At 51.1% G+C, this 15935-nt stretch overlaps 1 protein-coding gene across 5 annotated transcripts in view; it reads left to right on the forward strand.

The window, feature by feature from the left end:
• Positions 1–15935, forward strand: part of ABCC8 (ATP binding cassette subfamily C member 8) — a 75472-nt gene that overhangs the window by 26495 nt on the left and 33042 nt on the right. For all 5 annotated transcript variants that reach the window (XM_007174857.2, XM_028164746.2, XM_007174860.2 and 2 more), the window contains 4 exons: positions 3918–4052; positions 4383–4545; positions 13627–13667; positions 14859–15004. In XM_007174857.2, coding sequence (XP_007174919.1) covers positions 3918–4052; positions 4383–4545; positions 13627–13667; positions 14859–15004 — 485 coding nt within the window. The remainder of the gene's footprint in view (positions 1–3917; positions 4053–4382; positions 4546–13626; positions 13668–14858; positions 15005–15935) is intronic.

The raw sequence follows: 15935 nt of genomic DNA on the forward strand, positions 1-15935 counted from the left end.
CACTAAGTAAACATCAGAGCCCTCTAACTTGCTCACTTTGATGTAAGAACTTTACCAATCCAGAATCCGTTGCTTCTTGGGATGTAGATTCCATAAACCTTAATCTAAAGTGATTTTTTTTTTAATTTTATTTATTTATTTTTTATTTATGGCTGTGTTGGGTCTTCGTTTCTGTGCGAGGGCTTTCTCTAGTTGTGGCAAGTGGGGGCCACTCTTCATCGCGGTGCGCGGGCCTCTCACTGTCGCGGCCTCTCTTGTTGCGGAGCACAGGCTCCAGATGCGCAGGCTCAGTAATTGTGGCCACGGGCCCAGCTGCTCCGCGGCATGTGGGATCTTCCCAGACCAGGGCTCGAACCCGTGTCCCCTGCATTGGCAGGCGGATTCTTAATCACTGCGCCACCAGGGAAGCCCTAAAGTGATTTTTATTGGTCTTCCTTACCTGTAAAGTTTATGTGTAAGAGACACTAAAGAAAAACAGAAGGAGAGGCTTGCATAGGGAGGCAGCTAGACAAGATTGGATGTAGGGCAAGAAATCTGATGGTCCTTTTTATGGGAACAGCCACATACACCATTCCCTATTACCACTGACCAACACCCAGATCCCTGTGGCCCCCTCCACTCTGCCAAGATGGATCAGTGACTACAGAAGCTATAGAAGGGCTTGGAGAGCTCATCTAATACAGTCACAGCCTTTTATTGTTTCTCTTGTGTTCCCTCGAACAACCCGTTTTGGAAGATTTTGTCCACCAGACCTGCTGCATTGTTATGGTTACTATTATTTTACTTTCAAAATTTTATTTATTTATTTATTTATTTATTTTTATCTTTTTTTTTGGCTGCATTGGGTCTTCGTTGCTGCGCGTGGGCTTTCTCTAGTTGCGGTGAGCGGGGGCTACTCTTCGTTGCGGTGCGCGGGTCTTCTCAATGCGGTGGCTTCTCTTATTGTGGAGCACGGGCTCTAGGCACACGGGCTTCAGTAGTTGCGGCTCCGGGCTCTAGCGCGCAGGCTCAGCGGTTGTGGGATCTTCCTGGACCAGGGCTCGAGCCCATGTCCCCTGCATTGGCAGGCAGACTCTTAACCACTGCGCCACCAGGGAAGTCCCTGGTTACTATCATTAATAGTGTTTATTGCACATGTACCATTGCTAACAAACCTAATAGCTGATAGCCCCTGCCCTGTGCCTGGCCTGCCCAGCCTGTGTCACTTGTGTAATTAACTCTCACAACACGGTGGGGGGGGGGCATGGGGGTGGGAGATTAGGTAAGAATTTTTACCTCCACAAAGTATTTACCTTTCCTTATTTATCATGAAGTATCATTTGATTTTCTGTTTTAATTCCTCAAAGACTGTACCTTTGCCCTTATAGCTTTGACCAGCCCTCAAGACACAGTGTTACCACCGGAATTGATACAATTCCTTCCACCAGGTCAGGATTCCATGTGCAGCCTGGTTGGCCACAGGGCGCACGAGGCTTTTGATGGTATTGAAATTAGCTCAGGAGCCCCTGTTCCTTTGTCCCCAGGGGCTCTCCCTGATTTGTCATCTTTTTTATTCACATATACTTTTTTAAATAACAGTTTTATTGAGATGTAATTCACCCATTTAAAGTGTACAATTCACTTCAGCACGTTTACAGAGTTGTGCAACATCATCACAATTTTAGAACACTCTCATCACCCCAAAAAGAAACCCACGTCCACTGGCAGTCACTCCTCATCCCTGCCCCCAGCTCTAAGCAACCACTGATCTACATATACTTTTGAAAACCTACTGAAACTTTCTTCTCAGAAAAACAAATGTGCATTCACACATTTTGCCTACAATTTAAGGAGCTTTGTGGGCCCCCTGAAGCTTATTGGCAACCATGTCAAAGAACGTGGCCATAGTGAGGACCTCTGTGCTTCCTCATCCCATGGGCATCAGAGGCCCAGAGAGGGCGGGGAGCTTACCCTGGGCCACACAGTGAGCTGGTAGCAGCACCATACCCAAGTATCGCCTTTCTGTGGTTCCCTAGTGACAGAGGTCCCATGAGGCTTGTTTGTTTGTTTTTAAGAAGGAGGGTCAGGGACTTCCCTGGTGGCCCAATAGTTAAGACTGCGCCTTCCAATGCAGGGGGTGCTGGTTCGATCCCTGCGATCCCTGGTCGGGGAGCTAAGATCCCACATGCTTGGCAGCCAAAAAACCAAAACATAAACAACAAAAGCAATATTGTAACAAATTCAATAAAGACTTTAAAAATGGTCCATGTCAAAAAAAGATCTTTAAAAAAGGGTCAGCCACCTTGTCTCCAGTTAAGTGTCAGGCACTATTCTAGGTTCTTATCATATATATGTTCATTTAATCTTCACAACAGTCCTGCTAAGGGGGCAATTAAGATCACCATTTTAAAAATGAAGATGCTGAGATTCAAGATTGCACTGCCAGTAAATGCTGGGACTGTGTTCAAACTCGGCTGCAGACTCCTGGGACTGTGATCTCCCCACCACTACACGAGACTGCTTTCCTAGCCTGAGACTAGGAGACAAAATAGTCCTTTTATTCCCCACACTTGCTTTGCACACTCAGAATCCCTGATTTCTGGTATGTTCTCTCACAGGGTCCATTCAGACCCCTGCGGAAGGGCAGAGGAGGCAGAAGGGTCTGGGGAGCATGACAAAGGGTGGTTGAAGTGTGAGGAGGAGGCTGGTGGCAGTAGAAGTCACATCCCCAGCTCTTGCCCCAGCAGCTGCCAGCCTTGGAGGTGGTGGGTGTGCAGACACCGACCCCCAGCCGGGGCCCTGGCAGTGACTCTGGCAGTGCTCTGAGAGCTTCCCTGGTATCCTGCTCTACCCAAGCTGCTAAACAACACCCCGAATGCCTCCAAATGAGGGCAGCTAATGGAAAGAGTGGATGCCAGGGATAATTTTCCAGAATGATGATGGGAGTGGGGGCCAGCAAGAGTAGGAAGGTTCTTCGTCTCCTAATGTGCTCCTCTGCCCATGCATGCCAGCATTTAACATCAGTTAAACACTGGGAGGCAGGTGGTAAAGGGGTCATTTACCAGCCCCCTAGGAACCTGCTAATGCAGGAGGCATTCTCTAACTAATAGACATAACAGAGCCACCCACCCACTCTCTGGCCCTTGAGATGGTGCAGGAGCTTAGTGCCAATTTGGTGTAGGGCTCAGGGAGTGCAGGGCCAACCCAGACACACTTTTTGTTTTCAATTAAGGAAGACAGCACATCTGTTCCTCTAGAATAAGACCTGAATTTAGAAGCGTCTGCCTTTGAAGGCGACCTGAGAAATTGTCATCTTGATGCTTTGGGGGCTGGCATGAGTAATTTATACTTCTCATAAATATTCAGAAGCCAGCTGTCATTTACATAAAGCTAGAAACAGAATGAATTCTCTTTTTAGAGGATACCTACCAGATTCACTAAAAATTAAAGACACCAGGAGCATAAGGATGAAAAGTAAACTCTTAGACCCTGGACTGGGTTTGTCTGGCGTGGATGCAGCTATTTTGCCCCTTTGCTCACGTATCACTTTTTTCCAATGAGAGTGAACCATCAGCCTTGAAAACCAGCAAACAGAACAAAAGGTGCTGTCACTCACTGTGCAAACTCAGCTCTTAGACCTCCATCTGGAAGGTAGACATGGAGAGAGTTAATGCCTCAGCCAGCCTTGCAGATAAATGCAGTTAGTTACCAGCCCAGAAATTATCTGCTTGTGTGAGAGCCCATCATGTTAATCCCTCCTTCTGAAACTGCTTTGTAACACCTCCTCCTCTTTCCCCCAAGAAAGTTTTGAAAGCTGGACACCAAGGCATGTCCCACTTTAGGGCACTGGGATACAGGGTGGTGGGGGGGGTTGCCAATACCCCCTGGCAGGGAAGCCCCCAGATCAAAGGGAACTCATTCCCATGACCCTCCCTCAGATCATCGTGGGTGTGATTCTCCTTTACTACATCCTTGGAATCAGTGCCTTAATTGGAGCAGCTGTCATCATTCTGCTGGCTCCAGTCCAGTATTTTGTGGCCACCAAGCTCTCCCAGGCCCAGCGGAGCACACTGGTAAGTATCTGCAGGTGTGCATGCGCCCCCTTTTCCCATCCTTCCCCCATACTGCTCCCTCTCCCCTTACATTAGTGGGTCTCCTCACTCTTCCCCCAGATGTCACCAAACAGTGCCCCCCCACACACATCCACACTACGATTGACCTTAAGCAGGTCACTTCAGCTGTCCAGGCCTCGGTTTCTTTGTGAAATGGGATTAATGGAGCATCCCCGAGGAGACGGAGGCTGGGCGTAGGCTGTACAATGGTGAGGGCATTGACTCACCTCCTTCCTCTTGGGTGGGATGGGGGCAAAAGAAACCCTTCTCTGACTCAGTGACCCCTGGCAGGAGTATTCCAACGAGAGGCTGAAGCAGACCAACGAGATGCTCCGTGGCATCAAGCTGCTCAAGCTGTACGCCTGGGAGAACATCTTCCGCACGCTGGTGGAGGTGACCCGCAAGAAGGAGATGACCAGCCTCAGGGCCTTCGCCGTCTACACCTCCATCTCCAGTGAGTCCCCCGCAACCAGCCAGCCCTGTGTGCTGCTGCCTACATGCCAGGATAGGGTGCCACGGCTGGGGGAGGAGGTAGGGGCGGCAGAAGCGGGAGACTTTGGGAATCATCCCATCCAGGAGAGCCTCAAACTGTCTCTTGTAGCAGAGCTGCCAGAAATCAGTGTTCTTCAGTCATTTATCGAGCAAACGTATTGAGAGCCTGCAGGGCCCTGGGCTGGCCCTCAAGGTACAGTGATGAGAAAGACAGATGTGGTCTTTGATGTCTTATTAAGCTGATAAGTTATTGAGAGGCAGCAATAAATGAATAAATAACAGCAGTTTTGAATTCTCCCAAGTCTGAGGACTTCTTGTCAATAAGTCAGACTGAGCTGCCAGTGCCTTAAGGAAGCTACAAAGAAGCTTTCATCTACCTGGGGCCATGAGAGGTAGAAAATTTCTCTTTAAAGAACAAAAGCTCAAGCTTGAGGTACTCACAGGTGTAGGGACTGAATTTACATTAACCAAGTGGTTTGGGAACCCCAAGCCCCGAAAATAGAGAAAAAAAAGACCAAAACTGGTAAAACTCCTATGGTCCCAGAAGACACGCATATTAAAACCATTTTCCAGAGAGCATAGGACTCCAGTGGCAAATACTCATGTTAAACAATGAGCTGATAATAAAGAAATAAAAATCCTCCAGAAAAGATGTACCACCAGAGTGAGAGTCAGCAAATAGGAGAATTAGTTCCTCAATACCTCGAAATGATAGAATAGTCTGAAAGAGATAATAAAATAAGTGCGTAAAGGGAACTCCCTGGCAGTCCAGTGGTTAGGACTCCGTGCTTTCACTGCTGAGTGCCCGGGTTTGATCCCTGGTCAGGGAACTAAGATCCCACAAGCTGCACGGCATGGCCAAAAAACAAAACAAAATAAAACCAACAAAATAAGTGTGTTAAAATAATTAAAGGAAGGCACAAGGCAAAACAGCAAAAAGAAAGCCAAAAGAACTTCTAAAAATTAAAAATTTATTTATTGAAATTAATTCAGCTGGCCCCCTGGTCAGAGTGAGCATACAGAGGTCAGGTGATGGATGGAGTCCTGACCCAAGTTTATCTCACAGTTGGTCTAGTGGGTCCATGGATCCACCCCTTTGTGGTTACTGCCCAAGTGCATAATTGGGAGGTAGATATTTAGCAGCTAGGAAACCCCATTCTGATTCCCTGATCTATCCAGTTTAAGAGCCATTTTGGTAGGAAGGGCCAAGAGGAAGCCCCAAGAGAGAAAAAAATAAAAAAGAAACAAAAAACAACTCAGTGTACAGGTTAAATGAATTAACATAGCTGAAGAGAGAATTTGTGAATAAAAAGATAGATCTGTGGAAATTACACAGAATGTGGCAAGGAGAGATAAATGGAAAATGTTTTTGTAAGTTGGGAGAACCATTTTACAGATGGGAAATTGAGGCCCAGGGGGGGACATCTTCCTGAGGTCACTTCTGAGGTTAATGGCTTGGCTCAGACTAGATCCTCTGGAATCTGTTAGACTCCCAGCCTCATGCTGTTTTCCACCCAGAGCCAGGAACCTAAGTGGGGTGAAGAAAACTGAGGGCACAATGGACACCATTTTCAGGCTATTGTCTCTGAATAGAAGAGAAACAACCCAGCATGGGCTCTGACGGGAGTGGGAAATAGGGAAGGAAATTAAGAGAGGTAGACACTACGACTACCCCCTGCTCCAGCTGAAGTTGGTTCTCTTGGTGGGGCAGGAAGAGACACACCTGTGGGCATGGCAGTGCTGGGCAGCAGTAGAGGGTGCACCAGATGTGTCTCCCAGAGAGGTACATGGAGAATGAGGTGGTCCTTCAGGTCATCTGTGTGTTCCTGGCAGTCACGTTGCCTAGCAAGAGGGTCTGGTGGGGTCAAGTGGCCAGCGTCCAACCTGAAGGTTCTCACAAGGTGGGGCTTGCACGGAGCACTTCCTTGTGTCCGGTCAGACCATGACATCCTGGTCCAGGCACCAGTGACCAGGCCACCCACCATCATGGCACTAGCCACGGCACCCTTCTGCAGAAAATCCTGCTAAGAGCTGATTTTCTCAGAATGGAGCGATGAGCATGGCAGTCTTCCTAGATTCTTCACCAAGACACTCCAGGTTCCTCAGCCGTGACCTTGTGGCCTCCAAGCACCCCCGGGCTGAGCACTTGATAGGACAGGAGAAATCAGGCAGGAGCCTCTGGGGAGCTCAGAGAAACCAGTGTCCACACCCTAGGCCCTCTTCAGCCTCTCTGTCAGCTCTGCCTACCCCTGAGCCTGGTCGTGGTAACAGTAACCCCACGCTGTGTACAGACCCGTGAGTTACAGACACCTAGCTTCCAGACACCCCATCAGGCGGAACAGCTGCCGAGGTGGGGGAGGTCTTCCGCCTCCCGGCAATAACGTGGCAGGGTGGAGTAGGGCGGGCTCACTGTTGATACGACGGGAGAGAGGGAAGGGAAGCCGTAAGGAAATTGGGAACACTGGGTCCCCAAGATTCCTGACAGCAAAGTAGGGACAGCCTCTGGTCATACAGGTGGGGGCAGGTGGCAGCTACTTTGCTTCTAAGAGATGTATGCTTATTTCCTGCAATCCAAACTTCAACCTGCTGGGACATGTTTCCTATGTAAGCAACATCATAAGACGCCTAGGTTCCCAGGCTAGCCCACTAAGCCTGTCTAGTAGGTGCTTTTTGTCCTATGGGGCCCCCAGAAGACTAGCCATGGCTTTGTGAAGGGTCCGGAGCCAGGAGGACCTGGGGCAAGGAGGCTCTGTGTTGTCAAGAGCTGAGATGACAATGGCTCTGGAGCTAAACAGGGGTCTCCCCAGGGCCCCTCACCTGTCCAGTACTTGGTGACCTAGAGAGATAAACAGAGCAGCCCAGGCTGGTCCCTGGAAGAGGGCAGAGAGGAGGAAGGGGAAGCGCCCTCCGGGAGAGAGAGCTTTGAAAGCCAAGTGCTATTTGCTCTGTGTTCGCCCTTCCTGGGATGGGTTTCTTTGTGTTGGTCGGCAGTGGGATGGGGAGAGACAGGGTGCTCGGGTGAGGGCACTGCCAGGCTGCAGTTATATGCTTTGAGTGTGTTCTCATTTACCTCCTCCTGGACTTCCTGCCTCCTGCTCTCTGTCACCCAGAATTAGGATACAGGTCATTAGGCGTGAGGTAATGGGGCATCTTTCATTCTCGCCTCTGGCACCAGCCATGGGGTCCTGTCGCCGCAAAGGAGTCCTGGAGTCACGTGTCCTGATGGGGCCCATCCTGGTGCTGCCTGCTGGGCTTTCAGTCTGGTCACTGTACACCAGGCAGACTGTCGGGAAGACAAGGTTACCTCTGACACTCTATCTGATGGTCTCACAGTGGCATCACTGAGAGCTCCTGTTTGTGGAGCCCTGAGCTTGTGCATGGCAGGACAGAGCAAGGGGGTGAAAATGAAATGATACAGTTTCCCTGCCATCAAAATCCAGAATCAGCATTTCCTCTCGAAGAAAAACAGATGTGAGTTACTCAGAGGGCGTTAAGTGAGCCCTGCCCTGTGCTAAGCACTGGGAGGGACACAAGAGACCAAAAGATGTGCTCCTGTTCTCAAGGAGTTTATACTCTGCTAAGAAGTCAGAGCTAACATACGTGAAACAGTGTGGCAGGGAGCTCTCGACCACGGGGACCTGCTCCATGCTGCTGCCCAGCAAGCCTGACTTCATTTAACCCTCCGAACAACTTTGTGAGGTTTGTAGCACTATTGTCCTATTTTACAGCATGGAAGACTGAGGCTCAGGGAGGTGAAAGGACTCTCTGAGGTCCTCAGCCAATAAATGGCAGAGAACAGAGAAGAAGGAAGCCTGCACGGGCTCAGAGTTCACACGGAGCTTCATGCAAGAGGAGGCGTGGCTGCACCTGCCACAGGCAGGGTTTCAATGAGCAGAAGACAAAGTGGGGAAAAGCTGCAAGCGAGTGCTGTGGTCACTCCCCTTAGAAACCAATTCAACCCTTATTTCCTTGCAGAACCCGCATAGCTCTAGGTGTCCAGTCCAGCCATAAATTTGAGGACAAGCTTCTCAGGGGTGACACAGGGGTCCCAGGCCCTAACTGTCAACCAGTTGACATGCTGCCAGTTCATTCTGTCCTTTGTGCAGCACCCATTCCAGAGCCTCCTGTCTGTGCTAGACTCTCCTGAGGCCCTGGGCATTAGAGAGGAGGCTGCACGGTCCTCAGCCTCGCAGTCTTGTGGGAGACCATGCCATGAACAGGGGCCGTGCCTGTGGTTAGAGCCACAGGGTCAGTTCTGAATCCCCCGTGTTCTCTTTCATGGTGCACACCTGGCCCTGGCCTCTTTTATTTCTTTCGTTCCTTTATCTAATAAATATTTACTAAGCACTCACTATGTGTCAAGCCCTATGCCAGGCCTGGGGGATGCAGCAGGCTGCTCACAGTCTAGTAGGGAAGCCAGACGGGCACCTGTGTCGTGAGTGACAGGAAGAGAAAGTGGGATCCATCAGAGTGGCACCCAACCTCGTCTTAGGGGTGGTGGGTGTCCAGGAAGCCTTGTGCTAGGTGAAACCCATTGCTGATGCCCAGAGGATCACATGTCAGCCAAGTGAGGGGAAGAATGTTCCAGGCACAAAGGCCTAAAGGTGAAAAGGATGACGGGTGTGTTCAAGACTCGAGTATATCACGGTGAGGAGAGGGTAACAAGACCAGATCATGCAGGACCTTGTGTGCTGGGTTTTCTCCTGAGGCAGGAGAGGCATTGAAGGATTTTAAAGGAAAGGTGGGTCTGCCATCTCTTCCAGTGTTCTGTGATCAGGGGTCTTCCCTCTTCCCACTTGGGTCTGAACCACAGTCAGGTGGTTCACATCAAATGAATGTGACTGGCCTCATGCTACGTTTTGAAAAGCAAAATACAAGCCCCCAAGCTTGGATGGAGGTGTGGGGTGGGCAGGATGGTGCCTGTGAACCCCATTCACAGGGCACCCAGCAACCGCCCCTCCCCGCAACCCAGGGCCTGGCTATTCTTGGCAAGTCTCATGCTCCCTCTCTCCTCCTCGGCGGAGGCCCTGACTCAGAACGGCCAGTGTGCGGGGACAAGGAGACCTCCAGCCCTGGTGCCCCTTCCTTCTCCGGCTTCTCTGAACTTCAGCGTCTGCCCTTCCTTCCACCAGCTGGTACAGCCACAGTGGTTGCTGATGCATAGCCTGGCGGGGGGTTTGGGTGTCTGAGGGAGAGCTGGAAGCCGCCATCGGTGTGGCTGTGAGCCTCCTGCCTTGCTTCCGCCACCTCCAGCGCCGGGCACACCACTGCCTACTTTCCTTCCCTCTGCTGACTTCAGACTGACTACCGGGCTGAATAGCTCTGTTCACTTCGAAATGCCTTTCCCCTCCTACAGGTGCAGCCTGCAGTTACTGTGAGCTGGCAGCTCCTCCCCCGGCCCTGGGTAGGGGAGGGGGTGAAGTTAACCAGAGGCACAAATGGCTCACTGTGCCTTCCCATGCATGGCTTCTGAAATATTTATCAATGTTTTGCAAATGAAAAGCTCCTGCTATTGCAGTGCGGGGGGCGGGGGGGGGGGGGGTGGTGGTGGGTGGGACTGCCACCCACAAGGCCAGGCAGCATTCCTTGGCCAAAGCCCGGTGGGCGGGGGAGCAGATGATCTGAGCCCTGCTTTGTTTTCAGTTAATCTGTTGTTTTGTTTTGTTTGGGGGGAATGAAAAGCTGACACAGTTGTTCACTACAGAACCCCCAGAACACAACACAATGCCTGGAAACAGAGGAGACCCTCAAAAAAGAATTTCTGAATGAATTATTTCTTAAAGGTTGGAGGGGCAGTATTAAAACAATAGGTACCCTTATCTCCACTCCATTACAAAAAGGCTTTCCCTCTTGAAGGTGGCCTTTCTGACCTGCCTACATGCAACTAAACTTTTCCATAACGGCATCACACTCACACGTCGTTTCATAATCTTCTGCTTCCACTTAGTGTTATTTAACAGTATTCCCTACTCCCTAACATTCAAGAGTTGAGCACTGTCATGTCCTTCTTTTTTTAATTTTTTTCCTAGATCAAATCTAAGTGAGTCAGCCCACCCCATGCCAAAGTTGGAGAGAAATCTATTCTTGGTTATATTTCCCACTCCTCCACCGCCTTTAATGTCCCATTGGCCCTTAAGTGGTTCAGGAAAATGGAGGCAAGTTCTCAGGTCTTCCAGCCATGACAGCTGGGATGCCCAGCTGCCTTCCCTCCCCACCGCACCCCTCCCTCAGCTCAGGCACAGAGGTGTCTGACGAGCCCGGAGAGATGCCAGAGCCTGCAGCATCCTGGGCCCCCCACTCTCTGGCACTGACATCCCCAGTTCCAGCCATGTTTACCCCAGACCCTAATGGGGTGATTTTCAGAGAGGCCTTTAAAACACAAGCAGCTGGTGAGTCTATTCCCCCAGCACCCACCCCGAAGGGGACCCAGAACTCTCTGTACAAAGGCCATCCCTCCAGAAGAGGATGAGGACAATGGAAAATAACATTTTCATTCTTTAGCGTCTCCATACAACAGCCAGAACAGGACAGAAGTTAATTATATTATGTGCTTTCTCCATGTTGCTGCATCAGCTTTGGAATGCTCCTTTTCAGTTTTATGTATAGCTTGTCTCACTCCTCAAAGGAGTTCAGGCAGCTGCAAGAATAAGGACAATAAAATAGAAAAAAAAAAAAATCAAAAAATCACGACCAGGGAAAACATGCAGAAGAACAAAATGTCAATTGTCACACATTTCCTGACTGCAGAATCTCCCTGGAGTTGCCTTCCCTCATTTACTAAAACAGCTGCTCCTGTTCGATGTTTCTAGTTTACTTCGTTTCAGTGGTTCGTTGCTGTGGCTGTGGTTTTTGTTTTGCTGTGACAGACAGTGCTGCAGCTAACACCATCTTGCTGAGGGCTTTGTGCTTCTCTTGAGTGATTATTCAGGATAAATTTCCAGGGGAGGGATTATAGGATCAGAAGTATGAACTTCTGTGCAGCTCTAGCTACAGGGCACCAGATTGCTTTCTGAGCGAGTTGTACCAATTTATAATCTAACTTCCAAGCCTATTCTTTAGCTGGGAGTTGAGCCCCTGTGTGTGTGGGAGGGGTCTTGGCCTGGGGCAGGGACCGAGGTGGGGTGCACAGGTACCTTTTGACAGGATGGGCAGGAGAGGAACAGAAGGTGGCCCCTGCCTGAGGGAGCTCCCTGGAGGAACTGCCTTGGAGGGGAGGGGCGAGGCTACCTGTCTTTACAGCTTCATGGTTGGTGATGGTCAGTGGCCCAGGCCTGATGGACATCCTTCTCTCCCTCCCTCTCCCCAGCCAGTGATGGCCATGCTGTGTCCTATCTCCCAGATCTGGGTTCCTTATGCTGTGGGAAAACCAATAATGCTTATCCTGCCCCCTTCAGTACGAGAGGGCTGTGAGGGAGGGCTGTGGCATTGAGGTGGGCACCAGGAGACCATGGAACCTTCATCAAGAAGGGCAATTAAATCACCGTCATATGTGTTATTAGTGTTGATAAAAAGCCTTGTGGCCGGAGAGATTGGCAGTGCCCCAAGGGCTCCAGCCATATCTTCTCCATGAGACAGGGAGCCCTCCAATGGCAGGGCGCATAGATTGGGAATTCCCCAAAGATGAGCACAATATCTTTCCTATCTGCTTGGGAACCCCGTATGGGCATGTTCCCTCTTTCCCTGTCCTATAACGTGTCTCCTGGGAGCATAGTTCCTGTCTCCTTCCTCAGACTGGGAGCCCCCTGAGAACAGGGACCACGTTCTTTCACTCCCTTGGGGTTCCACATCTCCAGCACACACCATGTATGTACTAGCTGGTGCAGGACTCTTGGAGTAAGTAGACAATCAGCTTCTTGGAATGGTGTTGACGGTCTGGAATTCTTCGGAGTGTCAGACACTTCGCCATTCATTAAACAGGGGCCATGTGCACAGGCTCAGCCCTTGGCCTCTGGCTCCTGGCTCCTGGCTCCTCCTTTAATTTGGCTAATGGCAGAACCAGACTCCTTTCCGGGCTGGTCTGGAAGAGGCTCCTGGAAGGAAGGAGGAGGAGGTGGGAAGGTGGAAGCTAGGATGGGCATCTCTTACTCCAGGAGGGCTGCTCTCTCTGGAAGTTCTGGCCTGGGGTCAGGGCACTCTCGGGCATCTCACAGCTTGGACCAGAGGAGCAGGGCCAAGCTAGCAGCCCGTGAGGTATAATACTCAGGTAGCACTGAGGCATCACAGAGGCCTGTTCCCTACATTACCTGCTCTCACCTTGGAGAGAGCCAGAGTATGTGAACAAGTAAGTACAAGTTTACAAAAATCAGGTGAAGAAACCGAGGCTCAGGGAAGGTAAACGATCAGCCCAAGATCACACAGCTTAGAAATAATGGGGACTCCGCCCTTCTCTGACTTTAAGTCCAGACTTCTTTGCTCTTTGGGGTCCCTATGAAGAGTCTGAGGGCCACGCTGTGAACAGAATAAGGAGAGGGCCTCTGCTGCAGCAAACCAACTGTCCCACCTGGGCATGGACTCGCAGCCTTAGAGCTAAGGCAGACCCTGCTTCCAGCGGTCCTCAGTCACTAATACCTCAGTGTGAATGACTTTGAAATCCTTTCTAAGAGCCATGGGTGACTGGGAAGCCTCTCAGCCTCCGAGTGAGCCTGGCTTGCGGGGATTCAAGGACCAGAGGCAGAGGAAGGAGTAGCAACTTGGTGCCCCCAGAAACACGTGCTGCTGACCTCATGGTTGACCACAGGCTGCCAGCTCTCCAATCCCTTCCCCTGCCACTTCCTCACAGGGCTTTCTTCACACTGTCCACATGGAGCAGAGTAAGAGCATTTCAACCTTTATTTAAAGGCTTAAGTCCCAGAGATGGAGATAAGCGTCCTGAGGGACACACGTTAGGAGCTGGAGGTACCACAGAGCTAGAGTTCTGCCCAGCTCCACCCCGCAGGCTGGGGAAAGGACCCCAGAGGCTGCCCTGCCTTCAGACCAACCTGGGCAGCTTCATTTCCAGCCGTCTCCTTCCTCCCACTAAACTCCCCCTGTGCTTCCTCCGCAGTTTTCATGAACACGGCCATCCCCATTGCAGCCGTCCTCATCGTAAGTGGATCCTTTCTCCGTCTCCCGGTGGGAGTTGGTTGGGCGGGGTGGGGAAGGCTGTCTGGCGTGAGAGGCGGCCAGGGTTTGGCCTTTCTGCACAAGGGCTTCGGAAGATGGGCTCAGCAGGGGGACTGAGCATAGGGTGCCGGATGGAGAGTCTATATATGCAGTCTGTCCCTCCTCCACTGCCCCACTCCAGGCAGACAGGACCTCCGCCTCCCTGCCTGGAAGACCTGACGCTTAGTCTCTAGAGCAATTAAACTTTCTTTAAAAATTAAAAAAACTGCTATCAAACTTCATTATAAAAGTGAAACATGTTTTTGTAGAAATTTTGAGAAATACAGAAGGGAAAGGGCAAAGAGAACTTAAATCACCCATAATCCTACTGGCAACAAATTTAATGTGTTTTTCTCCAGTCTTTTTTTGATTTACAGAATACGGCATTTTTACAAAATTAGGATTGTGCTTCGTATGCAGGTTTATAAACTGCTTTTTAAAATGTAAGAATATGACACGAAGAATTCTCCATGCCATTAAATATGACAATGGTGGTTTTCTAAAGCAATTTTGACCAAAGCTGTGTAGGAGCCGAGCAGTGGGGGCCGGCAGTGCAGCCCTCCAGAAAGGCCACACACCCACAGCCCCTCACCCAGGGTTCCCATCCCTGGCTTCTGTGACGTCCGCAGTTCTTTAAAAAGATGCATGTCTTTCCCCCGGGGCCGGCGTCCCTGAACTGTGGCAAGTTCACAGCCTGTCAGTCACGCTTGGGAATTCACTTTCAACATGATTTATTGAGTTGGTTCCTGGCCTGGTTCCTTGGGGAACTCTGGGTAGCGGAGGCCACAGAGCCAAGCCGGGAACCCGGAGGCTGGGGGGCAGGCGACAGACTACGAGGTGGGTTTGTAAGTATCGTGTTTACATTTTCCGACTGAGGACTACTGTCTGAGAGGGGGCAGAGCTGACCTAACCTGAGGGCTCCTCCCTGGGCATTCCTGGAATGAAGGAGGCAGGGCAGGGAGGGACGGTTCCATGAGATGACGGTGAGGATGGTGGTGTCTCCAACCCAAAGGTCCCCTAGGTCCCCTGCTTCCCGCCTCTCATTTCCTTCCCAGGGCTGAGGGCTGCCAGTGCGGGAGGGGCCCACACGCTGAGTCACGCTCTGCTCTGTCTCATCTGTGCCTCTGTCCGCAGACCTTCGTGGGCCACGTCAGCTTCTTCAAAGAGGCCGACTTCTCCCCCTCGGTAGCCTTTGCCTCCCTCTCCCTCTTCCACATCCTGGTGACGCCACTGTTCCTGCTGTCCAGTGTGGTCCGGTCCACAGTCAAAGCTCTGGTCAGGTGAGAGGAGGGTCCAGCAAGGGCAGTGGTCAGCCCGCTCACGTGTCGGCCCCAGGACTCACTCTGGTGACTGCTACAACCACAGCTGTTTGGTCCCAGGACATGCCTGCCCATTGATCTGGGCTTCACTGAAGCTGGTTGTGGTTGGTCAGAGGGACACGGGCCATGTGTAGCTTCCCTCCCTCTAGTCCCTGAGAAGGGCTAGCCAACGTGCTTACATCCTCCAAGGAGAGTGGCACCTCCAAGAGAACTCCATAAAAAGAAAAATTCAACGTTGAGCCAAATTTGGTATAACCTCATCAATTCTAACCACTGGTCCTAGTTCTGCCTTCCAGGGCCACACAGAATGAGTGCCAGCCCTCCCCTACGTGACAGCCCCTCAGATTTCAGAAGGTATCCCCAAAATCTCGGTCTTCCCCAAGCTGAACACCCCCTGTTTTCTCCATGGGTCTCAGCACCCTCACAGCCCCGCTCAGTGGAGCAGTTTCCTCCAGGTGCCTGTACACACTGTCCCCAGTTGGCTCGCACTCTGGGAGGCCCCACCTCTGGGCTCTAGAGCCCAGTGGTGACTCTGCCTCTCTCCCAGAGGCATTGCCTTCTTGGGAGTGAAAGCCTGAAGGTAGAAGGCTGAGGCTCTGGCTGGAGAATGCCACAGCTGGAGTGTGAAGATCTCCTTAGGCCTTTGAAACAGCTCCTTGAAAGCAAGGGCCAGTCGTGCCACTGGGGAGAGCTGGCTATGTCCTTTCTCATCACCAATGGGACCAGACAGTAACAAATGTCCTCTGTACCCAAGCCCCTCCAGCCTTGAGGGAAGTGACACCCCTGTCTCGGGGACCCTGGCAAGTCCGAGGCAGCTGGCAGGGAGGGGTAGCTGTTGGAATGAAGTAGCTGATGGAAGGAGGGTCAAGGATGGAAGGGGGCATAACGCAGT

Source organism: Balaenoptera acutorostrata, chromosome 9 (genome assembly GCF_949987535.1).
Source record: "Balaenoptera acutorostrata chromosome 9, mBalAcu1.1, whole genome shotgun sequence".
Lineage (NCBI taxonomy): Eukaryota > Metazoa > Chordata > Mammalia > Artiodactyla > Balaenopteridae > Balaenoptera > Balaenoptera acutorostrata.